The sequence below is a fragment of the Neophocaena asiaeorientalis genome, unplaced genomic scaffold (genome assembly GCF_003031525.2).
Source record: "Neophocaena asiaeorientalis asiaeorientalis breed wild unplaced genomic scaffold, Neophocaena_asiaeorientalis_V1.1 scaffold540, whole genome shotgun sequence".
Classification (NCBI taxonomy): domain Eukaryota; kingdom Metazoa; phylum Chordata; class Mammalia; order Artiodactyla; family Phocoenidae; genus Neophocaena; species Neophocaena asiaeorientalis.
The window spans coordinates 3364962-3391721 of NW_020172141.1; the positions used below are offsets into that span (position 1 = coordinate 3364962).

At 45.3% G+C, this 26760-nt stretch overlaps 1 protein-coding gene across 1 annotated transcript in view; it reads right to left on the minus strand.

The window, feature by feature from the left end:
* Positions 1-576: 576 nt before the first annotated feature.
* Positions 577-26760, minus strand: part of TEKT3 (tektin 3) — a 33879-nt gene continuing 7695 nt past the window's right edge. The window contains exons 2-8 of the mRNA XM_024753588.1: positions 25594-26201; positions 22637-22720; positions 17898-17968; positions 14841-14984; positions 12223-12445; positions 8790-8944; positions 577-913 (exon numbers count right to left, since the gene is read on the minus strand). Of these exons, the coding sequence (XP_024609356.1) occupies positions 697-913; positions 8790-8944; positions 12223-12445; positions 14841-14984; positions 17898-17968; positions 22637-22720; positions 25594-26172 (1473 nt within the window). The 5' untranslated portion in view covers positions 26173-26201 and the 3' untranslated portion in view covers positions 577-696. The remainder of the gene's footprint in view (positions 914-8789; positions 8945-12222; positions 12446-14840; positions 14985-17897; positions 17969-22636; positions 22721-25593; positions 26202-26760) is intronic.

Genomic DNA, 26760 nt, shown 5'->3' on the forward strand with positions numbered 1-26760 from the left:
CCTGTGAGGTTAGCGAGTTCTGCTGATTTGTTGTAACATGCTTCCTGCTTCTCCCCTCTTGGGTTTCCACGGCCATCTCTCCAATTCAAACTTTCCTTTCCCGGTCATTGCTTTCACAGGGCCATGTCTCTGCACAGAGCTGTCCATCACTCCCCCTACCCTTGAACCCACCCCCCGCAACTTTCCAGGGGTCTCAGCCGTCCTGTTTCTTCATACACACCCTACGTTATGAATCACAGCCAAACGGGTCTACTTACTATTGTCCAAATGCACTCTCTATTTTTCCACGTTCGATTTTGCTCAAACTATCCCCGACTACTACCTTCCAGAGGCCTCTCCGTTTCTCTCAGAACCCACCTGCTGGGATACCTGCCTCCACGGCCTCAGAAAAAAATACATTGCTCCTTTCCAGCCCATTCATGTTACACAGAGAGTAACAAGAGTAATACAAATAAGGGTTCTTACCTTGTCTATTACATCGATTGTTTTTCTCTGGCCCAGAGGCCTAGTAAGTCGTCGGGAACGAAGGTTTGGAGGCAAACGAAAGGTTTTTACGAGACAGGACCGCGGCACATGTCTATAAATACGATCCTTTAATAAGTGAATATAAATCGGCCCTCGTGTAAGTGCGCGCGCGCGCGGCGCCCTGGTTCCGCCTTACCTGGGGAGCATCACACCTAGTCCAGGGGAGGGGCCCTAGCAGAAGCCCACCAGCCGCCGGGTGCTGGGGAAGCTCCTGCGCATGCTCACGCACTTCTCCTGGTCGATGTACAGGGAGTTGGCTTTGACCGCCAGGTCGTGCTCCAGGGTGGCCTTGGTGTGGACCAGCGACTGCAGGGTGTCCTCCGCGTCCCTCAGGCGCTGCTGCAGGGTCTGGATGGTGTCGTCCACCTCGTACACCTCGTTAACCAGGCTGCGTGGGGAAGAGGCACCGGTTAGGTTAGCAGCAGTCACGCTGGTTATCAGCTCCACCGGCGCCGAGTGTGGTTACTGAATTGCCACCGGTCACATCAACCTCAGAACTACTTCACGCCGCAAAGCCGCAAAGCAAACAGGATGATCCAAAAGGCACACCAAGGACATTCGGGGGGCACCAAAAAGTTTTCATACATGCATTGCGCATACACGCGAATATTAGACCTTATAACATTTAAAAAGGTAAACTTGTAAACATTTGGTTTTTTTTAATAGTAAAGATGGGGAAAATGGAAACAGCTCAATTTTCATGCATTTACTTTATCATTGAAAGCTGTTTATATAGTGAGGAAGAGGGGAACGCCCAGCTTTATTCGGCGGCTAGAATTCAGCCCAACCTGTTAACTACGGTGGGGGAAGGGTTAGTTAATGGGCACTCCTCCAATTATAATGCCCCTCCCCCCAGCAATGCCCCAAGGTTCCAGAGTAAATATCGAAACGTCAAAAACCTAATGGGACATGAAAATGATAATTCATGAAATCAGCTACGTAAACCATGAAACAAGCTGTCGTTCTGATGATGAAAAACATGACACATTTTTCAAGACAGAAAGGAAAAAAGTCATCATTTCATGTAAAAAATCTAGCATCCCTCCTCAAATTATTTTAACTGATATCATTTTCATTTCTTTGATTATCAGTGAAACTTTCCTAAATGTCTGTTGGGCATTTTGCAATTTTTCCATGAATTGCCTCTTCCTGTCTTTTGCTCATTTTTCTATTGGGGTATTACTAATTATCTTAAACTTTGGCAAAAAGTTCTTTAAGTTTTAGGCATATTACATTTTTTTTTTTTTTTGGTCTGTTAAGCTTGTGGCAAATGTTTTCTCTAATTTGTTTTTTACCTTTTAATTTAGCTTATATTTCGTTATACATAAGATTTCAATTTTTAGTTAGCTAAATCTTTCTTTTTCTGTGATTTCTTCTGTTGTGTTTATATTTAGAAACTCTTTCTCCTCCCAGAGAGCAATTAAGCAAGGACTGCTTTACCCTCTGATTTGGCCAATAATATCCAAGGGGTGGGACCATGTGGTCAATCAAGAGAAAGAATACTAAACAGGTTATAAAAGACAATAGTAAGGATAATAACTAATCTCAGTTGAAACCACCAACTCCAAATTCATCAAATTTTGCCCAGTGATTCAGAGCTAAAGTTTTCTTTGTTGGGGATGTTCATTTATCAGCAGACTGGTTGGGTCGGGGGAGGGCGGGTGTGTGCATGAAATTAACTAAAATGTACCATAATATAAAGAGAATAGTGACAGTGAACAAATAGGGGTGTGGACGTCGCTGCAGGCGGAAAAGGATTTCACGACCGTAGAAAAATACCCAGACCATGTGGAAATCATTATACCAAGACCATTTTATAGCTTCACAGGCTTTGCCACTGGAAGATAAATGGCAGAGGTCATCAAGCCCAGCTTCCTTGTTCTACAGACAAGGAAATTGAGCCCCAGGGACTGACGAACTGCTCTCCCCACAGGCAGACGGCCTGCATGTGTTTATACACCACTCACAGTTATCCAGGAAGCTAAGAAGGAAATCAGGAGTCTCGGTGGCCATAATAAGGAACTGGGTCCCATTTCCTGCCCCGCCCACTCAGCTCCCAGAAGCAGAGACCTGGGAAGTTGGCCTCGGCCCTGGACCCTCTGGGTGAGACCATCTCACTTCTATTTGTCATCCCCACAGCGCAGGCCTCCCAGATAATACACAGGAGGCCCAGTTAAATTTGAATTTCAGATAAACACGTATGTTTTTAGTCCAAGTATTTTTTTCACTGCGGTAAAATATGAACAACATAAAATTTACCATCGGAGCCATTTTTAAGTGTGCAGTTTGGTGGCATCATGGGCAGTCGCACGGCCATCACCACCCTCCACCCACAGAACTCTTTTCATCTTGCAAAATGGCAGCTCTGTCCCCTTTCGACACCAACCCCTATTCCGCCCCGCGACCCCCATCCCCCGGCAACCACCGTTCTTCTTTCTGTCTCTATGAATCTGACCACACTAGGTGCTTCACACAAGTGGCATCACCCAGTATTTGTCCTTCTGTAACTGGTTTGTTTCACTCAGCAAAATGTCCTCAAGGTTCATCCATGTGGTAGCACGTGTCAGAATCTCCTTTCTTTTTAAGGCTGAATAATATTCACTACAAGTATTTTTACTTACCATAAGTGTTTTCTGTGTGAAGATGCCTTGCGGTATTGGGGATATACTAATGCTAAAAAATTATTCATCGTTTATCTGAGATTCATATTTACCTGGCCGCCAATCTGCAAAATCTGGCAACCCTACCACAAGAACCAAAATAGTGTCAGGCCCAAAATGAGCTCTCACAGAATATTCATTTAAGATGGCACCAAAGCCACAACGTCTCTACTCAAAACCCTCCGCCCCCTGCTTTTGGTAAAGGACAAATTGTAAACATGTTTAAGGAGATGCACCAAATCAGCAGCTGCTGGTTAAGGTTGGGGGGTGGTGCTGGTGGGGGGGGGAGAGGAGAGGGCAGAAAAGAGGCTCTTGTTTTTTACTCCATATGGATCTGTACTGTTTGAATTTGTTTTAAAATCAGAGCGTGTCTCTCTCTTAGTTGTGAATTTAAACAAAGTGAAAAGTTTGACAGAAAACGATAAAGGAACAATGCCTTCGCTGTGTTATCCTGTACTGGGTATTATTATGAGAGAACAAGAGGAAACAAGATCCTGATGATAACGGACACGGTAGCCAGACATGGAATACTATGCAGGCAATACTTTTTAAACAAGAATTTGTTTTTGCCTTGGGGAAGGAAACTCAGAATACAATGTTGGTTGAAAAAGTCAGGATACAGAAGTCTACATGCAGCGTGATCACATTTTGTTAACGTGCCTGGTGGCAACCATGGTTATCCCTCAACGGCAAGGAGAATTGACGGTGATTTTTGTTTTTTATTTCATTTTCTGATTTTCTATCATGAACAGATACAGCTCTTAACGCCAGAAAGGAAACAATAAATAGTTTCCAAAAAGGAAACACAATTTTGAGGGACTTGAACTCTCTTTGGCCTTGAACTCAGAGAGGTTACCTGAAATGCCTCGGCTGGACCGACACCGCGACGGGGCAAACATCACATCTCCATCCGAGGCCACAGCGGACAAATGAAGGGGGTCTGGAGACTCCCCAGGACCCCCCTGCAGGCCCACGTTCTGGACACACCCTCCCTGGTGGGTATGCCCGCCAGGGGCTCACCCACGCCAAGGTGGGGTACAGAGCAGATGAATCACCAGCACCCCAGGCCACCTGCCTGTCCCATCTCAGGCCATGGTGACGTCATCCTTGTGGATGCTGGAACCAAAGGTCTTCTGATCATCCCTGACCCCACCCTCTTCCTCACACCCCTATGTAAAAATCTGTGGTACCTGTCTTCCCGCGCCCCTGCGCCCTTCCTCTCCACTGTGCAGGCAAGTCCTTGAATGTCCCTGCTCCGTGTCTGACCTCAGGGTCTCCCCCTTGCCGTCCCCTCAGCCCACGATGCTCTTATTCCACTCTTCATCCCGCTAATTTACGCCATCCTCAAAGCCCGGCTGGACAGACCCTTCTTAGGGAAGTCCCTCCCTCAGCCCTGGGACTAGTTCGCTGCCAGATATCGATGTCGTGTGTTCCAAGAGCGCCAGCCCTTCTGTGGCCCTCGGGGTGCTTGTCGTGGCCTGTGTGCTACATCTCCCTGCCGGCCGTCAGGTCCGGGAAAGTGACATCCACAGCCCCTCCTGCAGTTGACAGGGGCACAGAAAATGCTTGATGGATGGGGACCAACTTCTGTGTCCTAGGAGATGCAGCCCATGATGGGAGGTAGGAAGCTGCCCGGAAGTCCAAGTCAAGGGTCTCCCAGGAACGAGGAGCAGACCCCAGGTGATGAAGAGGGAGCACAGGCCAGAGGGAGCCACCTGCAGCCAGCCCGAGGTGGGGAGCACCGCAGAGCACCCCCAAAAGGCTCATGGATGCAACGACAAGCCGTGAAAACACACCCACACCGTGCATCTCCTTTCATCTTAGAGCCTGAACTGTCTTCTTACTTCCAATGGGGGAGGGAAGGAATTAAACTTAAGTGTGGGAGTTTCCTCTGGCCTGAGATCTGTAAACATAGCATCTGAGAACTGAGCTAAAGGCATATTTTGTTGTTGTTTAGGTCAGGCTGGATTTAAAAAGTAAGTTTCTCTTTTGAAGATCCCAGGGTATACAATACCACTAGCAAAGAAACACATCTTCAGAGAGGCTGTCGGACACGGCTGGTGATGGGATTTATGAGGGTGAGTTGTTTATAATCACACTGGCCTGCTTCTCGTCTCCCAGCCTTCCCTGAGCTGTTTTCACCGCTTCAAACGGAACCCTGAACCCAAAGGTAGGGACGGAGCAGGGTGACGTGTGAGTCTTCACTCCTGACAGCCAAACGTTAGTCTAGTGGAAAACTTATCTGTGAGGGCTCTTCTGAAAAAAGACACGTTAAAATACCAATTTTTTTTAAAAGCAATTCCAGATACTTAGAATGCAGGCAGCTAACATCCTGGTTTTCCCATCGCTGCGTGAAGGCAGCTCAGAGATACGACACCTCCCTCAACTTTCGCCGTTAGAAATACGTTTCTCCTCCTCTTTCAAGGCCACGTTCCACTCTCAGTTTCCTTATTCTTGGCAGATGGCAGACAGCCGTTCTGCCGAAACCACTCATTTGGGGGGAAATTACAGAACTGAAAAAACAGTTTGCATTCAAATACAAATAAAACTACCGTCATCTGAAAAAAATATATCAAGATTAAGTAAAGCAGAGCCTGGTCTGGCCTGCCCTCAAGGATGCCAAGAATGTTTAGAATTGCTCTTGAAAGCACCCATTTAGAAAAAGTTCAAATGCAAATCAAAGTCTTGAAATGGAAACAGCACTTTTTCTCTGTCCTCACTCCCCTGAGTTTATGGTCCTTGTGTTTTCTTCATCTAGACAGCCAAAGGGCTGCTTTCAGAATGATGAGTTGAATAAGAAAAATAATCCCCTCCTCCCTCAATAACAATCCTAAATTCCACTGCTGTTCCTCTAGGACCATATTTTTGGCAACGATATTTTAACAAGAAATCTTTACGGAAACAAAAGTAGGTTTTGTCCTGAAGTCAGTAAAGGAGCTGAGGAAATAGACACACTGCAGGGTCGACAGGAAGTAAAGGAAAAGCAAATTCTGTTTAGCCGTGAAGGGGGAGAAAAGAGGAAAAATCATTCAGCTTCTCAGAAGCAGCTGTGAATGCCTCATTGTCTGATAACTGCAAAGTCAAATTCGACCACGACTCAAAACCCTTCTGAAAAGCAACCCTGTGTTGGTCTGATGGCAGCCCAAACAATTTCTCTCTTCCCGGCTCTACTTTTTTTTTTTCTTTTGATAAATTTATTTATTTATTTATTTTTGGCTGCGTTGGGTCTTTGTTGCTGCACGCGGGCTTTCTCTAGTTGCGGCGAGCAGGAGCTACTCTTCGTTGCGGTGCGCAGGCTTCTCATGGAGGTGGCTTCTCTTGTTGCGGAGCACGGGCTCTAGGCGTGCGGGCTTCAGTAGTTGTGGCTCACAGGCTCAGTAGCTGTGGCTCGTGAGCTCTAGAGCGCAGGGTCAGTGGTTGTGGCGCACGGGCTTAGTTGCTCCGCGGCATGTGGGATCTTCCCGGGCCAGGGCTCGAACCCGTGTCCCCTGCATTGGCAGGCGTATTCTTAACCACTGTGCCACCAGGGAAGTCCCCTGTCACTACTTTTGATGGCCCCGCAGAAATTGTCGGAGCATGAAACTTCAGCTCAGCTTCTCCCAATAATATTTGCATAAAACCACAATTCATGATCTAATCTAACTGGCCAAATGGGTGTGATCCCACTACCAGGTTCCTGTAATAAATAGATACTTCAGACTGGTTGCCTCCAGAGTGGTGGGCTGCTTCACCTCAATGATGGGCTGTGTGTGAGTCGGGGTTCTGTGGAACCCACTTGGAGAAACATGTGGCCTGGGTGACCTCCTCCATGGTGATGGCCCAGACGACAGCTCCACTAGGAGAAACGCAGCTACTGTGGGAGATGAAGGCCATTTGAACCTATTCTAGAGCACACCTCTTAGCATCCAACACAGACAACACGCGTGCTGCCCATGGAGGGTGTTTTGCAGTAACGTCTCCTCTGTGACCCTCTGTTTTATCCTCTGTGACCCTCTGTTTTATCTTCTGTGACCCTCTGTTTTATCCTCTGTGAGAGTGAGATGAGGATACAACACCTGCTTTGCTGACCCATCCCATGTGGGCCTTGAGAAGGCCAGATGAGCTTAGGTACAGGACAGCGGGGTGGCAAAGGCCCCATACAATGAAACATGGGGAAGCAGAAGCAAACTGCTGCTTTGTTTGAACGGAGCTCAGCAGGGAGATGGGCAAGGATTCTAACTATGTCTCTCCTTCCTCCCAGCAGTTGCCCGCTGGGTCACCGTCACTCAGCCCGCTTCTGCCTCCATTTACTTCTTTGTAAATTGAAGAGAATGCATAAGGTAAAGTATGCAGGACAGTGCCCGGCACAGAATAAGATCAATAAATGGCAACAGCTATTGTGATTGTCACCATCACCACCTTTATCATCATCTTTCTCATTCTTGGCCTCACAGAGACCACCCTTTCCTTCACAGCCTCACCCCACCGCTTGTTCCCTGGGTAAGAGCTCAAAGCCGCTTTGTCCCTAGGATATAAGGGAACTCAGTCGTGGACCAGGCAGACTACAAGGCTAGTGGTCTCTCCCACTGCTCCAGTTCAAGCGCTGCCGCTTCGTCCCTCCAGTTGCTATAAATTTCATTTGCTTCTGCACAAAGTGTTTCAAGACCTAAGCACGGCAATGATGCAATCCAGAAAGAGGCAGATAGGCAGGTACTGAGAAATTGGAAACGAAGCCAGAATGGGGGTGGGAGGGTGGCTAATTCCATTCAAGCCCATCCTGAAAGGAATCTTCCAAAGTTAAAAAGAAGAAGAAGAAAATACACCTAGTGTCCAGAAGATGAAGTGTAGTGTCGGATCCCTCCCACCGTGTACACGTGGGAGATGCTTGATGATGACCAGCTGCTTGCAATTTCTATCAAGAACAGAACAAACTGAAATGAGCTGAAATGAGCCATCGGGGTTTAGGGGATCCTGAGCATGCTCTTAACGATGAGAGCAGGAATGAAGCACCCAAAGAAGCAGATGAGGGCAACGCTGAGAGCCAACAGATGGGGTGGGGGGAGTTGGCACCCAAAGTCCCTTTTCCGATCAGTCAGGGGCACTCGGACACACACAGCGGCCAACCTCTGTACTGTTTCCGAGACAGGGGATCTGGAAACTCCGGACACTCCAGGGAGGTACAAAGGAGCCCAACGTCACCTCCACCCCCTGAATGAGGCGAAGTTAACACTATTCTTGTGTGTAGTGTTGATGTCATTTCCTTTTTGTTTTAGTCACGGTAAAATAGACAGAACACAAAATTTACCATCTCAGCTCTTAAGTTCCTGGCATTAAGTACATTCACAAACTTGGCAACCATCACCACCTTCCATCTCGAGAACTTTCCATCATCCCAAACCGAAAATCCGGGCTGTTAAACACGAACCCCATTACTGACACTTTAAAGGAGGCTCTAGCGCCGTGACCATCTCTAGGCTGCTCTACATCCCCATGTGCTGGTGGACGAGCCTTAGGAGCTCAGAGCTGCCGGCAGCCTGGGGGTTTCCCCAGAGGAGCCCGAGCTGGCCCTGAGGGCGCCCCCTCTCCCCATCACCGTGACCCCCACCTGGTTCTCCCCTCGCTCACCGCAGCTGAGCCATGTCTCTGCAGAGCTCTATGTTGGGCCTCCGCGTACGCTCATCCAGCCTGGTCTGAGCCACCTTCAGGAAGGCGCACTTGTCATTGATGGCTTTCTTGATGGATTCGATGGTCATCTCCGTCTGGAAAATCTCCTGCAGGGTCTGTACCAGGAGAAGCAAACGCCCGGGGCTTTGGTGCCGGGCCCTCAACAACCTGCTCCCCGACCCGTGCATCGGTGGCCGGGCCTCCCCCTGACGGGAAGCAGGATTGTCTGAGGGCCTCCTCCCACCAGCCCCATCACGGGACCCGCGGTGGGAGGTGCGGCACCTGCTCCCACCCTTTGGAGAGCATCTCCTCCTGACTCAGCGTGTGAGCACTTAGGCCACAGAACTGGGCGAATGCCGCCAATCCGAGCTCGCTTTCTCCTTTTCCCTCAGATCACCGGCTGTTAGATATTTACTGATACACATTTGCACGTGACTCCAAGAAAAGGGAGGCCAGCAGCTTCGAGGGTCCCTGCTTCCCTCCCATGTCAGTGTATCCTTGCTTCTATCTTCCTGCTGCCTCTCCTCACTAATCTCAGAGAGGTTTTCCTGCTAGGGGAGGATTTGCCTTGAGGCAAATCGAGGTCAAGCTTTGGGGTGTCTCACTTGCAAGGGAGGAGCTCATAATCTGGTAACCCCAATTTTATATTCTTCTCTCCTTAAAGAAGGTCCCCCGGTTACCTAAACCTGAATCCCTCCCTGGTTTGTCTTCCTCTTCTGACAAGCAAGCCCCCTTCTTGTGCTCTGAAAACCCTGCCTTCTCCTTTGCCTACGACCTTGACCTCTGCCCACCCCGGGTCTCCACACCCCCCCATTAGTCCCCTCTTCTTCAGCCACTTTCCTGTGGCCTGGGGATGCCCCCCAACCATCACCCAAATTCCTTTGAACCCTCATGCCTTCCCCACCACGCTCTCATCCAATCCCGCTGGGTCCTCTCCGGCTGGTACCTCCCCAGCCTCTCCTCAAGTTCACAGCCACATGGACTCAGCAGTGGCCTTGCCTACTCCCTCCACGTGCCACCCACCTAACCTCCCAGTGGCCCCCGTATCCTGTCTCTGGCCCTGGTTGTTCTGGTGAGACCACGCACTCAAAGTCAATGATGAGGCCTCTCCGGAGTGTCCCTCCCCTAGAAACCCTCGCCTTGCTTACTTCTCTGGCCAACTGCTATCCTAATCCTTGATTTTGTCTCTAACTCCTTCTCCTCACTCCAGTGCAAGGTGCTGCCCTTGACCCCTTCTCTGCTATCTCCTTTCTCCCTGCAGAGACCTCCTGTAACCACACAGCTTCAGCACTTGTGAAATCCAGGAACTCTTTCACCTGTCAGTTAAGCTCTGCCCTCTCTTCCAAGCTTTCAACCACCTGCTGAAAATCATTACACTGTTCTATCACCAAGGCCACCCTCAAGGGCTCGCCGCTCCACGAAGCCACCCCCATCTCTCACCACTGGAAATAACTGCTCCTTCTGCTAAACAAACAACCTTTTATCTGTAGCTCCAAAGGGTTCTTTCTGCACTTTTCTGATGGAACTTATCATTTTCTACATACGTTCCATTCTGATGGAACATATCATTTTCTACATATCATTTTCCACAAGATGGCAGGGTCAGTGAGTCATCATGTGTATACACCCCAAAGCCCCTGGCACAGCACCTTGAATGTAGCTGTTATGAGTTGAATTCTATCCTCCTCAACCCCCCCAAATCCATATGTTGAAGCCCTAACCCCCAGATCCTGGAATGTGATCGTATTTGAAGGTAGAGCCTTTAAAGAGCTAATGAAGTTCTTTAATGAGGTCATTAGTGTTGGTCCTAATCCAACCTGACTGGTGTCCTTATAAAGAGAGATTAGGAGACAGACAGGCATGGAGGGAAGAGAGCACGTGATGTGGTGTGGGAGAAGGCGCCCGTCTACAAGCCTAGGAGAGAGGCCTCAGGAGAAACCAACCCCACTGATAACCTGACCTCAGACTTCAGCCTCCAGGACTGGGAGAAAATAAATTTCTGTTGTTTAAGCCACCCAGTCTGTTGGGCTCTGTTACGGCAGCCAGAGCAAACTAAGACAGTAGTAAACAAAACTTTGTTGACCAAAGGGACTCCATCGTGTCAGCCTTCTATGGATAAAAGGCCTTTAGGTGGCCCCTCACTGCCCAGGGGACGCCTGCCCATCAATGACGTCCATGGTCTGGCTCCACCTACCTTTCCAAGCTTGTCTCTCTAGGGACACACACCGTCTGTGCCAGCCAGAGGGTCTCTTTACAGACCTGACTCAACCTCTGATTGGCTATACCTCCCGAGGCTTTGTCCATGATGCTGCCCCACCTGAATGCTCGCTTCTTCCTCCAAACTCCCAGAACAATTTCTGTGTTGGCTATTTGGCAACCGTGATTTGTCACGTTCTATTGTTTTTCATCGTGCATGAGCTTTTCATGTTACACGCACCTTCTCCACAAATATAAGCTTCCTGGGACAAAAACTACATTTTATCCTTCTCTCTTCCCTTCGCTGGATGTAGAAGCTGTCTGACCCAACAAATGTGTATCGCCCAAAGAAGACACCATGAGAAGGAAAGGTAAATTACTGCAGCCTGGGAAAACACAGTGCCCTCAATAGGATAACATCTCCTGAGAGCAACAGAGCCAACATGGTAAGGTTCTTAAAAAGAGAAATGAAACTACTCAATATTCTGCGATAACCTATATTGGAAAAGAATCTGAAAAAGAATGAATATGTATATACGGATAACTGAACCACTACAGCTGAAACTAACACAACATTATAGATCAACTATACCCCAGTATAAGATAAAAATTAAATTAAGAAACAAAACCAGAAAACTATATGCAGCATAACCCACAGAAATAACAAGGACTCCAAGACCGATACTAAAAAAAGCAAGAGCACCTTGTTTGTCTTGAAACCCATGAATTCTGCCTAAATCTTTCACCTTATTGTCCTTATAAAACACTTATACTTAAAGCACTTTCAGAAGTTCGATATCAGAAACATTTTGAACCACTTAATAGTCGCCTGTATTTGGTTTTGTATTCCAGAGAAAAAGGCCCGAAATAATTTAACAGAAAACATCCCTACCATATGTTCTAATAATAAATTCACTTCCTGGTTACATACGGTGATTCATTGAACGTTAATAATAATATTTTTGTTTCTATTAAATACTAGGAACCTTTCATGACATAGTGCATCCTTTGTGTTCCCATTTCCAATTCATGCTGGAGTCCAATTTCATGTTGACACCTAGCTACCTGGCTAAAATAAATGGTGCACTCTGTACCAGTTGTCATTTTTCTTAGTCTGTATGGCCAGGAAGTCATGTGCCTTACGGTGGAGATTTGTGGTCCCAGGTCAGCTGCAGGGGCCCCCCAGTGCTTGGCTTACCTTTGCGAGGTGAATCTGAATCTTATTTTTAGCATCTGCGGTCTCAGCAACGCGGCTGGTGAAAGCCAGGTTCACTTTGTTGAACTGATTCCACATCTCGTTGGCTGTCACCACCAGGAGGTTCTGGATGTCGTCTCTTAGTTTCGCAGAGGCAGCTCGCTCGCTCTGGGAGCGAAGAATATTGTCGTGGGTAAATTTGGCCCAGGTATCGGGCACTGAGACCCTGAAGAAAAAACAAATAGACCCAGACAATGGAAACGATGATGAAGCAGCCTAGATTTTCTGTAGGCAACCGTTCGTCCTGAGAAAGAAAAAAACCCCAAATCACTTGATCCTGGTTTTACTGCACGAAGTGTAAACATCAGAGCAAAGCTTCTTTTAAAATTTTCTTAATTGCTCCTTGTTTGAGCGCGTTCCCTCTGTAAATCCGCAGCATAAATTAAGTCCTCTGCCAATGTGCAGGGGCGGGGGAGGGGATCGGTGAAGGGTATGAGTACGTCCATTCATTAGAAATGTGTCTCACCGGCCCCATAAGCGTTACGAAAAAATATTCAACCTCAGGACTAATCAAAGTGGTACTAATGAAAACAAAAACATATTAACAACCCTGTGTCAGAATAACAAAGAATGAAGAGAATGATAATTTTTCTGGTGAGCATGTTTAGAAAAAGATTCTCACATCCTGCAGGCAGGAAAGTTGAATTGGTACGGCCGTGCCGGAGAGCAAATGTGTATAACTCAGAAATTCCACTTTAGAAAGTGTTTTTATTGAAATCTAATCGAAATCTAATTTATTGAAATCTAATATAACATGATATTAGCCTCAGGTATGCAACGTAATGATTTGATTTATGGGTACATTGCAAAATGGTCACCACAGTAAGTCTAGCTGACAGCATCCACCATCACACACAGTTACAAACCTTTTTTCTTGAATGAGAATGTTTAAGATCTACTGTCTTAGCAACTTTCAACTATGCAACAGAGTACTGTTAACCAGTCACCATGCTGTACTTTATATCCCCGGACTAAAAATACAGAATGCTTCCTGGACTGGCACACCATCACTGAGCAAGGGCCGTGCTAATCTCTGTATCGATCCACTTCAGAAATTGATCCTAAGGAAATAACCCAAAGATGTACATGTAAGGAGATTCATTTTTAGCAGTGTTTATGCCAATCCCTGAAACACTGGAAACACGCTAAAATGTCCCAAAGTAAAGAAAAATTTGAGTAAAGTATGGTACCTTTTAAAAAGTAATCCATACAGCATGCAAACTCATGCTGTAGTAGAATATTTTCACAAACAATGTATTTGACATATCCTGAAGTGAAAAATCAGACAGGCTATACAAACAGTACATGCGTAATACCAATCTTTAAAAATATAAATCGATATCTACACGAGTGGAAGAACACTGGAAGGACTGATGGTAAATTGTTAACATTGGGCCTCTCTGTGTGGTTTCTTTGCTTTATGGTGTAATAGGATGTCAAATGAGACTCTTACTGTCGATTAAGGTTTTAGCTCAGGCCATGATGACCAAAAATAACATCCTATCTGTTCCATACCCTGACACCCTATAAGAGACGGCTAAGAATTCATGCTGGAAATAGATGAGGCCCTTTATGGAGGACCAAGTGGTCAGAGTGTGTGTGGTTCGATCCCAGCCCACCCCCACCTCCACGTCCACCCCAGAAGGAGAAAAGGAAGATGCTTCCTGCTCTCCTCAAATTAAGTAAGAGGCACTTCATGGGGACCACTTAGGACCTAGGGTCTGAATCTGATTCACACCTGAAGAATCTGAATGACAAAGTTGGTATCCGTTGCTGCTCCTATTACAGAAGAGCTAAAGAGGGGGTCTGCTTTGGGGTGACCAGCCCTAAAGGGAGCTTTAAAGGGAGTCCCTTTAAAAGGGGGAGGGGCCATGAGTGTGGATATGGTTACGGTTACATAGGCATAGAAATTTGTTAAAACTCATCAAAATGTACACTAACGCCAAATGCATTTTAGCATAGGTGAATTTCACCTCAATCAAGTTGGTTTTTTTTAATGTTCTATGCCACTATTTTCCAAAGAGATGTGAAAGCGACAGGACCATTTTTATAAGATGGTAAAGAAAGATAGCAGGGTTATCAAGATGCAGAAAGACAGGCCCTCTCATAGAGAAAAGAGCATGAACCCAAGATCGTATCCAGGGGCCTGGCAAAGAAACCACAGACAGGGCAGGTGTAAGAAAGAGTGGAAATAAATTATTCAACATTCAGCTGTTGTTCAGCTTGTACTTCCCACCCCCGGCCCACGTCCAGGGCATCCGATACATTGGTAACATTTTATTTTCTTTGTGCTAAACTGTGTTTTCTAGGTTCTTCTGCCTCAAGCAGGTGCTATTTTCACAGTTAGAAATATAAACAATGAATATTCTTCTACAAAAGATTACAGGATGCAAGTGTCTGCAGAACACCGTGCTTACTGACGACCTGTCCATAGCAGGTGCCTCTTACCTTTCCGCCTCCTCCCAGGATCTCCGATTTACCTGTGCGCTGCATCCTTTTGAAAGGAGAGAGAATGAATTAAGCGACATGGAAATCACAGCAGCGGCACACGCCCTACTCACATGGCATCCACCTGCTCCACTCCACGGAAGTAGCTGACGCCGTCTGACGTGTTTCGCAGGTGGTGGCATTTATCGTCGATGCGGCAAGCCGTCTGCTTGTCACTCAGGTCCTTCTCCAGCTCGTGCTGGGAAGCTCTGTTGGCTCTAAAACACAGAGGGGAGACGGAGTTTCAGGCTAAGGGAACAATGCCACAGGAGGAAGCATGACGGCCCTTCGGGATGGGTACCCACCACCACCCCCCACGCGCACCCGTGACTGCTCTCTGGGTCTCTCCTCCTTCCCACGATGTCCAACTTCTCCATTAAGAGCAGCGTCTCCTGGAGCTGTCCCTACATGTGGGCGATGAGAGCCCTGCCCACACTGTCCCTTCCATGGGCATGAGACGTGCAGACACACAGAAATTGGTATCTGGAGCTCCCCCAGGCTGGGGCCCATCTTCCTAGTACCCAAACCGCTCCAGACACGACACTGGTTTGGAGCAATCTGTCCACATCTGTGCCTCCCTTTCCTTCTTCCTTTTCCTCAGCTACATCCTAACCCCTCTCTCCTCCATTCCTAGAGTGCAATTCCCTGAGAAGTTAGGAGGTATTCACAGCCAGCCTCCCTCCAGCTGTAAATGACCTCACTTTGCAGTTGTGCCAGGCCTGGAGGTAGAAATCGAGGGTCAAAATGGACCTCCCCTGCAGGAGTCAGCGTGTGGGAAGAGGCCAGGAATTGGCAGCCCCCGGCCTCCCGCTCCCGCCAGAACCCTCCTGGGAAGGAAGAGGACTTGGTGAGCTCTGAGATGCCTGGCATTCCTGCCCTGCCATGCAGAGAGAGGACCCGGCAGGCAGCTCAGTCCCAAAGAGACAGGCCAGTGGGACAGGCATGGGTGACAGGTGAGCCACGCCCTGACTTGTGGCATAGTTCATTCCACATAGCATTACAGAGTGCCTACTCTGTGCCAGGATGCATCACGGACAAAGCAAACGTCTCCTCCCTAGAGGAGCTCACATCCTACAGGGGGGTGACAGGCAGTCCCCATAAGGAATAAGCAAATCCTGTGGTTTGTTAGCAGAACAATGCAGAAAACAAAGCAGGAAAAAGGGGGCCAGGAATGTGAGCTACGATTCTAAATAGGATGGTCAGGGTAGGACTCTCCTCAAGCAGGTGATACCAAGACTTGCAGAGGGAGAACCAGACCTTGCTGCCCATTGGAATATGTCAGGTTTTCCTCTGAGTGGAGTGAGAGACCACCGACTTACAATCTTAAAGGATCATTCTGGTGTGGGGTTAAGAACGGACTGCAGGGGACAGAGAGACCCCATGAGCAGACCGGTGAGGCTACCCAGGTGAGAGATGGTGGTGGCCTGGACCAACGGGGCGGCAGTGAAGGAGGTGAGAAATGCTCAGATTCTGGAGACGCTTTAAAGATGGAACCAGGACTTATATACACGACCAAACGTAAAATAGATGGCTAGGGGGAAGCAGCCACATAGCACAGGGAGATCAGCTCGGTGCTTTGTGACCACCTAGAGGGGTGGGATAGGGAGGGTGGGAGGGAGGGAGACGCAAGAGGGAGGGGATATGGGGATATATGTATATGTATAGCTGATTCACTTGTTATACAGCAGAAACTAACACACCATTGTAAAGCAATTATACTCCAATAAAGATGTTAAAAAATAAATAAATAAAGAGCACAGGCTCTGGAGCAGAAAAGAATAGTGAAAGTTAAGCCATTGGAATAGCAGGATTCCATCAGCAGAGGTGAGCAAATCTATGGGTGGGATGCAGGGCTCGGGGAGAAGACAGCAGGTCTTGCTTTACGTTTGAGTGTCCATTAAACATCCAAGCGGAGGTACCAAGTAGGTTGTTGGAATTGGGGAGAAATAAAAATTGGGCAATCGCATACAGAGAGCATGTGAAAAAGTCAGAGAACTGGATGATCCTAGAACATTTCTCTATTCCCAGTGCCCGATAAAGGTCTTGGCATAGAGGAGCCACCCAGGAAAGCCTGTGTGGAACTGAAGGGGCTGATCCTCTTTAAATTGGCCTGTGCCTTCAGGTAAGTCACTTGACCTGTCAAAGCTCTTTGTTTTGTTGCTTGTAAAGTGGAGATGAGGGTAGCAGTACACAGGTCATCTGCATTTTGTGAATTCTAAATCAGCGTGTGTGTGCAGAGGATGAAAGGAGAGGAAGCTGCATCCCTGCTGCTTCCGAGTTCAGGTTACTGGGTTGAAACTCTGGGATTCTTAGGTCTTTCTCATCTGTGGTCTGGGACCAAGATGCTCCCCAGGCTTCCTCTCTTGGGCTGACACCCTTGACCTCCTCTGACCTGACCTCAGAGCCTCCTTAGGAAGGCCTTCTATCCATCCACCGTCTTAGAGCCCAAGATGGGAGAGATCTAGGCCTCCATGTTGGTTTCTAATGAGATTCCATTCTCAGCTGAGATCCAAGCCCATCTCATGTTCCTTCCTTAATTGTTCCTTCAAGACAAGTGGAGCTGAAAACCTTCCTCCCATCACCTTTGCTGGACCGAGCCCAGTAACCATGTTAGAGCATCCTTAGCCAATCCTCAGCTATCCTCACCGATTTCTGAATTAAGGAGCCCTTCCAGTGACAGCTTGAGAGAGAACTCAGCCATCTGAATCTCACCGACCTTCATAGCATCAATCCTGATGGTCAGCAGACTGAGTGAGAAGAACTCACCACCTTTAGAACCACTATTCCTTTGGCTACATCACACGCTACCCCTGACAACATCAGTCCAGGCAGAATCATCATTTCCTCTGTGTGACACATTCAACACTACTTCTTTCCATGGCCGTCACCAAATGAACGTTGACCTTTCTAGTCCTATAAGGCGACAGGCTCGGCCAATATTTTTTCTATGCTGACAGCTGTTATCACAAGTACTCATTTTACCTTCTAAATAAAAACGTGTATGTGCATGCGGATGTGTGTCCATGTGTAAGATATCCTGACATAAGAAGCTAAGAGAAATCTGATTGGGAAGCGTGGAAGTACAGTTTCGTGATAGAGTTTCAACTGTATAGAGAGGTAAAAGCTCTTACGCCAGTTGGGCAATGGCCTTGTCCAAATGCAGCTTCATCCTTTCTTGACAACACAGAATAATATCAACCTCCTACCCAAGTGAAAAAAAAAAAGCCACATTAATGTTTTGATATTGAACATAACGTTCAGAGTCAACAACGTAACAAAACACTGATGAAGGAAAACTTTGTTTCTGGGAAAATCGTGAAGTAAAACAAGAAAAGAATTTTATACCCACTTATTTACCTACACGCCCCCATGATATCACTGTCTTAATATAAGACTGAGATTCACCCTTTACAGGGCTTTAGGGAAATATATTGTAGAACAAGTTGGGACAGGGGTAAAATTTTAGGAGTTTCCTTTATTTTTTATCTCTGGTCTTTAATTGAATCAGTCAATCAATCAGTCAAATTCTGGTGATACACAAGGTTGAATTCAATGCATGGCTTCTTCTATACTAAGTATTCTTCCAAGAAAAGTGAATCTGGAAGGGAAAAGGACAGCCTAAAAGGCAGTTCTCTCAGGCAGTGCATGTGACCTCCAAAAGACCCAGTTTTTTGTTCCAAACGGAGGCCAACCTCCACCCTAGGAGGCCAGGTCTCCCCTTGTCCTGCCTCTGCCCTGCAGCCCAGCTGCTATACTCGTATAAAATCTGCACTATCCATGCCACTCTGCTTGACCACGCACATGGCATTTTGATGCTGCTAGGATGTATATATTGTTACACGTATAGCAGAGATCTTGTGTGGTAGCAGAGACTTTTAAAATAAATATTTACTTCCCTCTGAAATACATATTCACATTACAAAATTTAGGAACCCAAAATAGCACCTAGAAGACATTTAAAAAGTGCACATAACCATCGCTACCACTTTTTCAAGTGAAAAGTGGTCATACCATCATACTGAACACTGAACATGAAACTTGAACACTTTCCCATGACATAAAACTATACCGTGATGAACAAGCTCAAAACTATTTAGACACCACCAAAGGGGACGCCTTTTTTCAAGGTTTTGACAAGTACAACCAAATTGCCCTTCAGAAGAGTTGTACCCATTTACAACAATAAACGAGTGTGAGCTTCCTCACACACCCAGTAGACACTAAGATTCCTCTCAATCTTTGCCAACACGAAAGACCACCCCCCAGTAAAAGCACACTTGTTCAGATTTGCAGGTTAATATTATGACTGGGTATTTGTTCATGATTTGACTTTCTTCTCTTGTGAACCACCTGTTCATGTGCTTGTCTACCTTTTCTGTTATGTTTTTCTTACTTATAAATATCCTTGTATTTAAAATTCAATCCTTTCCCATTATATGACACATATATATATTTATATTTTTTTACCAGTTTGGCTCCTCCCTTTATATTTTGTGTGTGGTGTTCTTGATATACAGACATTTATGGTTTCTATGACATCAAACTATCAAATGTTCCCTTTGGGTTTCTGCCTTTGTTCCTTTGATTTTAGAGGCCTCTTCACTCCAATGTTAATTATTACTCGACTATATAGCCTTCTTATTCTTTTATTGTTTAATTGGTTAACGTAAAAATAGCATGCCTAGAGTTTATTTCAGTGATAACCCTGCTGCCTGATTCTTTGATACTCTGAATGACCGGAGTAAATGAAAAACGAAATTCCCATGACATGTTACCAAGTCCCCCTGCCTTTACAGGCAGCAAGGATTTCTCACACATTCTCACTGTACGTGGTGCCTGTCTTTGATATTTTTTGTTGTTTGGTCTTCATCTTTCTCTATGGCTTGGGGTGTGTGTGTGTGTGTGCGTGTGTGTGTGCGTGTGTGTGTGTGTGTGTAGCCATTTCATGGAGGTGTTGACAAAGGATACATGGAATACTGCTTAGAAAATATCACTTAAAAGCCAAAATCCCAGTGAGCTTTTATGCTATGCGTACACAATTCACACAGAGGGAATTCCTGGAACTTTCAGTGGAAAAAATTACGTTTAATGAGACTCTTGCTATAAAAAATCCCTTCAACACTAATTTTTATACTTGAATTTAAATAATGTCATATGGTGAACATCGTGGTTGGAAGCAGAAGGCTTCCTTGGAATAGGGAATGCCTGAAACCAAAGACTTTTGTAACTGTCCCCAACGCTAACTTACCTACTAGTCTGCACTCACACATGGGGCTGGTCTGGAAACGCCTCCATGAAGTGACTGCAGGGCAAGGGCCTTATTCCCTCAACCGCCCGTGAGAAGAAGGTTTGCCGGAAGGTGGTGGGTACAGACAGAGGGCAGAAGTGTGAGAAGAGCCCAGATGCCGTCAGACCGATAGCTGCCACCTGACACCCAGGGAAGTGAAGGTCATGGCAGAAAACCCAAGAACCACACACTAGGAGCCTGGCAAGTGGTGCCCCCCCTTCTGGATCCTGAACTTGGGGAGGAAAAATAGACCCCAAGAATAAAAGGGGGGCAGTGACTTCTCTGAGTTTCTCAGAGTCTCAGTGGCCAAAATGAATACATTGTGGCTTAAGATGGAAAGAGAACAAGGAATCACATCCAAGCATTTGAAGAACCTTGAATTAATCCTACTATCTGAGCAGGCGAAACCTTTGCAAAGCATCTCTTATGGTTCTCCTCTTGGGAGCTGTGGTCTTGGGATGGGGTGGCGGAGCGCGGAGGTAGAATAGAGACTTCACAGCCTTTGGCGTGCCCTCACCTCAAGCAACACTCCCCCCCCCACCGTTGCCTCGCCTCCCTGCGTCTTGGGTGGAATAGTGGTTAAAGACGTGCTCTGGCATCAGATAGCCCAGGTCCAATGCTGCCTTTGCAAATGCTGGGAGCAAAGGCAAGTTATAAACGAAGGGTAATAACACCTGCCTTTCTAGGCTGTGGGGTAGATAATTATGTGCCTCGCAGATGGAAGCTCTCACTAAAGGGTAGGACTTATAATGCGACATGGGTCATAAAGTATGATTTAGACCTTAATCCTCATGTGCAATGTGGCCTCCGCCCTCTTCTTGGCTGAGGAATACTGGCCAGGTCACAAGAACTCCGAGTTATGACCACACACATGGATGTGTGCTAACTCTCGGCTATACCCTGAACCGTGGATATACAATCATTTCTGGGACCTCACTGTTAAACCCAGACCCTGCTTCCTGTGGTTCTACGTATCCACAGATACATACAAACTTAAAGGCTTAACTGAGCCTTTTTAGGTTTGGGGTAAGTGGGTAAACTATCACACTCTTATCAGGTAGAATAGGCTACTGAAATCACACTTTAAAAATCAAACTACAAGTCCAAATGGAATCTGGATAATGGCAAATGTCACCTATAGGAGCAAGCACCCCATTTCTACAGACGGTGTGTTTTGATGACGACATTCTCAAATTCTCACTCATCCCTGAGTTTGGGAAGCAGCGGTGTTTCCTTAAAGATGTGCACTCCCAGTATTTGCTCCTGAGTCACTTGAAGTTGACCCATCACCCGGCTGGTTGTGAGGGGGCTGGGGTCCTACAAGCCATTTAGAGGCGGAAATCCCAGACGGGGAAGGCGTTTCTTGCTACTGGTGGTGAGAATCCACCCAGACATTCTTTGCATGCTGGTATCAGGGTTCTATTCAATACTGTCTCAGAGCAGAACCCTCTTGGGATGGAGTCATAGAACCAGTAACAGTACCATCAATAGGAAGGGGAAGGCAGAAGGCATCAGGGTCAAAGAAAAGTTCACTTTTAAGCTTCATGAATGTGAACCAAAAAATGAGTTACCAACGTACATATGTTTGGCACTTGGGGATGCAGAACGAATGCTTAATAGGGTATCCGGGCTAAAAAAAAAGAGAGACTGGGAAGGGTCCCAGGTACCTAAGGGCTGAAATCTTAAGGAATGGCAGAGATCTTGTGGGAGAGAGCCTAGGAGGTAAGCTCCCGGATGGCTGATCAAACGCTGTCCAAATGCATATACCCTTTGATGCGTGGATTACAGTTTTGGAAATGTATCCTGAGGAAATAATCAGAAATACATACAGTTATCAATACGATGCATGTGTGGAGGCCGGGGCCACATGGGAAGAAACCTCTGGACCTTCCCCTCAATTTGGCTGTGAACCTAAAAATGCTCTAAAACATTGTCTTCTAAAAAAAACACAGCACTGCCTTTCCACGTCTACATTTAAGAAGAAACATCATTGGGCATTTATCCAACAAAAAAAGCACTATTCAAACGCATAGATACACTATAATTCTAACCTGGAAGATATGTCTGTGTGTCTTTAAGCTGGGTGGTATCTACCTAAGTATGATTATTAAAAAGACTGAAATACTCTAACAATAATAGTCATTTCTGTCTAATTGAACTTAGGCGATTTTTATCTTTACTGCATTTTTCAAATTCTCTCAATAAATATCTATTACTTTCATAACCCCCCCAAAATGTATCTTTTCTAAAAAATAAAATAAACAACAAAGTCCTACTGTATAGCACAGGAAACTATATTCAGTATCTTGTAATAAACCATAATGGAAAAGAATATGAAAAAGAATATACACATATATATGTATAACTGAATCACTTTGCTGTACACCAGAAACTAACACAACATTGTAAATCAACTATACTTCAATAAAAAATAAAATAAAATGTATCTTTTCTAAATACCATAAATATCTGATACTATAACTCCTTACTGTGTCTTTACATAACATCATTTTTTGTTTCTATACATTAAAAGCACGTTGGCAATGAGGTTTCTTCTTATTGAAGGGTTTGCCCCATATTTACCGTCAGCAACTCTGTTTCCACTTCATCATGAACTAGATCGATTCCCATTCTCTTCTCTCGATGAAACAGACATTCCCGGGCTACCTACAGATACACAAATAATGAAAAACACTAATACAACCTGACTAAAATCAGTGACTAGCACTTCTAATAACCTGTTTCTAAAACAAGGCAATAGATGCTCCCAATAGCAACTTTTCAAGCCATTTTCCTGGAAATCAAACAAGAAACTCAGTGTGACAACTAAGTGAATCCCTGCTGCTAGTGAAAAGGTGAAGAGTTTGAAAAAAATTCCTAATTTGGAAAGTTGACAAACTGAGGCAGATGGCATCTACTTAATCCCCACAAATCAGCATCTGAGAAAACTATTTGGCATCAATTCCTTCTAGAGAAATAGTTCAATAACCCAAATTATAGTCTTCAAGATCTTATTTCCAAATGTTTTCTACTGAGAAGAGTGAAGAAGAAACAAATGATTATTTAAAGACCTCAAAATATTTGTGTGACCAAAAATCCAGGTGATTATTGTTAAAGTACCATTTATTGTTTTCCTAATTATAAAAATAATATGTGGGGCTCCCCTGCTGGTGCAGTGGTTGAAAGTCCGCCTGCCGACACAGGGGACACGGGTTCGTGCTCCGGTCCGGGAGGATCCCACATGCCGCGGAGCGGCTGGGCCCGTGAGCCATGGCCGCTGAGCCTGCGCGTTCAGAGCCTGTGCTCCGCAACGGGAGAGGCCACGACAGTGAGAGGCCCGCGTACCGCAAAAAAAAAAAAAAAAAAAAAAAAAATGCTTTATCCATTAAAGAGAAAAAGTAGAGAGAAGTCAAAAATGAGTTATCCATACTCCTATCAGTTTTGTTTGTTTTTAACAGAAGTTACAATGCCCTCATAATTTTATTCTTTTTAGGATTGATGTTTAATAGTAGACTTGAAATAGTCTATGAGACAAAGTACATTAATGACTCCAATGGAAAACAGCTTAGATAGCCAACAACTAAATTATGCATGAAATAACATTATGTAAATGTTAAAATACTTTTTTCAAAGAGTAAGTATTTCATGACATGGGATGACTATAATGTTAAATTTTTAAAAAGCATAAAATATAATAGTATGTACACTGTAATCTGGATATGATGTCATTGAACAAAATCTTGGAGTGAATCTCTAATTTTTTAATAGTATAATGTACACTGACTAGAAGATGAATTAATGGGTTGAAGGGAACTCTGATTATTTTAATGTGTATTACGAAATTGCTTTCCAGGAAGTTTCTACTCATCCATAGTCTGCTAGCAATATCTGAAGTGTCCGTCTTCTGCACTCTTGCCAACCCTACACATTATCGGTTTTCATTTTTGCAAATTTGATAAGCCAAAGACGGTTACTTCATTGACTTAGTTTGCATTTTTATTATGGAGTTTTAATATTTTTGTCTTATATACAGTTGATCATCAGTATTTCCTCTTTTGAGCTGTATCTGTTCATGGGACTAATTCTCATTTTAATTGGGATCTTCTGATACCGTGTTGATTGTAAATGTTTAAACACACAAGGTATCTGGACAAAAACTGCAGAAAAGTATTTAAATTATGCCCATCTCATTGAAAGCAGTCATCACTGAAAGCAGTGTCAAGGGAAGAAACTGAATCTCCTCTGGAAATTAAGTAAAAGGTAAGTGGCTGTCATTTTAAGTGTCATTAAAGTGAGTGGTGGGTGGGGTGGGATGGGATGGGATGTATTGTAGAATAGACCAGGAATCCTCAAAATGATCCAGAGCTCAGAGAAAGTATGGAAGGGCTTCTGATCCCATGGTGAGTTCTTTTAAAAGAATATCATTAGTGTCCTGTCGACGTTTCTCAGGATTTCTGTGGTCGTGTGTATTTGTGTGCGCTCGTGTTTAGTGGGGAGGAGGGGTGCAGTAAGAAGCTACGGTGTGCAGGGGTCTCCAGCAAACCCCCCAAACAACTAGACTTCTAGCTCTTCGATTCTCTAATCTCTTCTACTATGGATGCCATAAAAAAAAAAAAAAAAAAAAAAAGACCTATTGAAAATGCTTATCACCAGGAAAATGAGTCACACAAACATGGAGAAAAATAGTGTTTGCTTTGCCCATTCACATATACACAACTTCTAAAATAATCTGCATCATTTGGACATCTTCACATACAGAATGTCTTCTTCCAACGGTGGTGGATAGAACAGGGTCAGGGGGCCCATCGCACACTCAGAGGATTAAAGGTAATTTAATCTCCATTCAGAAGCCTGGTCAGAGGCCAGCAACCAACTGAAAGGCTGCCTCTAGGACCAAAACTGGCTTAACTTCTATCCCATTTCTCTATTTAACCAAACTCATTCCATTCCCAAGAAGCTCTAATTTGATCATTTCACCGTGCCTGAAGTGGAATCATAACATACATGCAGAAGGCATTTCATGACACAGACTAAAAGAACAGTTTTTTTCCTCTCAGACATCGTTTATGTTAATCCAGGGACAGCAATAACCAAGCAGCCTATTTAAGAGATGGGAAGATGGCATTTTCACCATAAAATACTGTGCATCTTAAGAGTGTTGCTTTAATTAGCCTCCTTTGCTTTGCATGCAGAATTCTCTCTACTTTTTTTTCTTTCTTGGCTGCACCACTGGGCTTGCGGGATCTTAGTTCCCCAACGAGGGATTGAACCTGCGCCCTCAGCAGTGAAAGCACTGAGTCCTAACCGCTGGACCGCCAGGGAATTCCAGAATTCTTTCTACTTAAATGGTCGTTCGGTATAATGTGAGAAAAATGGCAATGGTTTTATCATCACCGAAACCCGGTACAGATTTATTGACAAGGGCTTGGCTTCTACAGGTGAAGCGAAATATAATTCAATAGATAAATAACCTCAAAATTTCAACGACTGGGTTATAACCATAAAAATGCACTGTCCTTTTAATAAGGTCTTATAGTTACCTGAAGAGGGGCTTCTGTCTCCATCAAAGCCCTCTCCAGTTTTTTCTTAACATCGGTTAGTTCATTTGTCTCTCCAATCATTGCATCCAACTCATGAGTGATTTCAGATTTCCAAAATCCTATGTCGTTGACTCGTTCTCCCAGATTGTGGGTGGAGTCTGCCTGGGTTTTTCTCGTTTGTTGATATTTGTCTTGAATCAAGCGAGACGTATCTACCCTTAGTCTCTCTGAATTGTGTCGGGAAGTGTTGGATTCTTGAAAGTTGGTTAAGTTGGACCTGTACCAATCATCTGGAGTGTATCTGGTGACGAGTGTGGTTCTGTTGGAAACAAAGGGAAGCATGGTGCTCTCGGACACCCTCTGAGATCTGGTGCAGTACGGGTCCAAGGCTGGTGAGTTGGAGGCTGCTCTGTAGTACGTGCTTGGTCTCCAAGGCAGGCTCAGACTATGGGTCAGATTGCAGTGGGGGAAGCAGTCCCTGTAGCTTGAGGCCATGGCACTGATGGCTGGTAGGAAGTTGGCTGGTGTTGGTCTAGGGTGGGCATAAGTTGCCGCTAAAGTAGAACCTAGAAGCTCCATGACGCTCACACACTATTTGGAAATCTCTCCTGCTGAAAAGGTGGGGGAAAGGGGGGGAAGCAAAAATAGACAGTCACATAAGTTAACCTCTGGTGAAAACTCACAGATAAAAGGGTCCATCTGACTTACCATAAGCAGCAGTGTTGTCTAACACGTTAGATATTTGTTTTAATTTGATAACCACCTTTACTTGTGATAACATATTCTGCATTTATTTTTCATCTCTGTCTCTGGATTGTATTCAAATTACATTTTTGTAGATTGGCCTTTTGAAGTTTTGAAATATTTTTTCAATCATGAGAAGAAACACCGTCTCGTAACAGATTCAAATGAAGAGCCCGAACTATGCTTTCTAACAGATTGGGATTCAGATCTTGGCTCTGCTATTTACTAGCTGTGAGACCTGGTGCCAATGACTTAAGCTCTCTGTCCTCATCTCTAAGTTGGGAATAATAATAGTAACTGCTGCTTTGGTTTGTTCTAAGCAGTATTAGCCGCAAGGGGTTGCAGAGCGGCATCCACCGCCCACCCCCCACCCCCAGTCTTCCTAAATAAACACACGATCAGAGTAACACCGGTGTGGCAGGT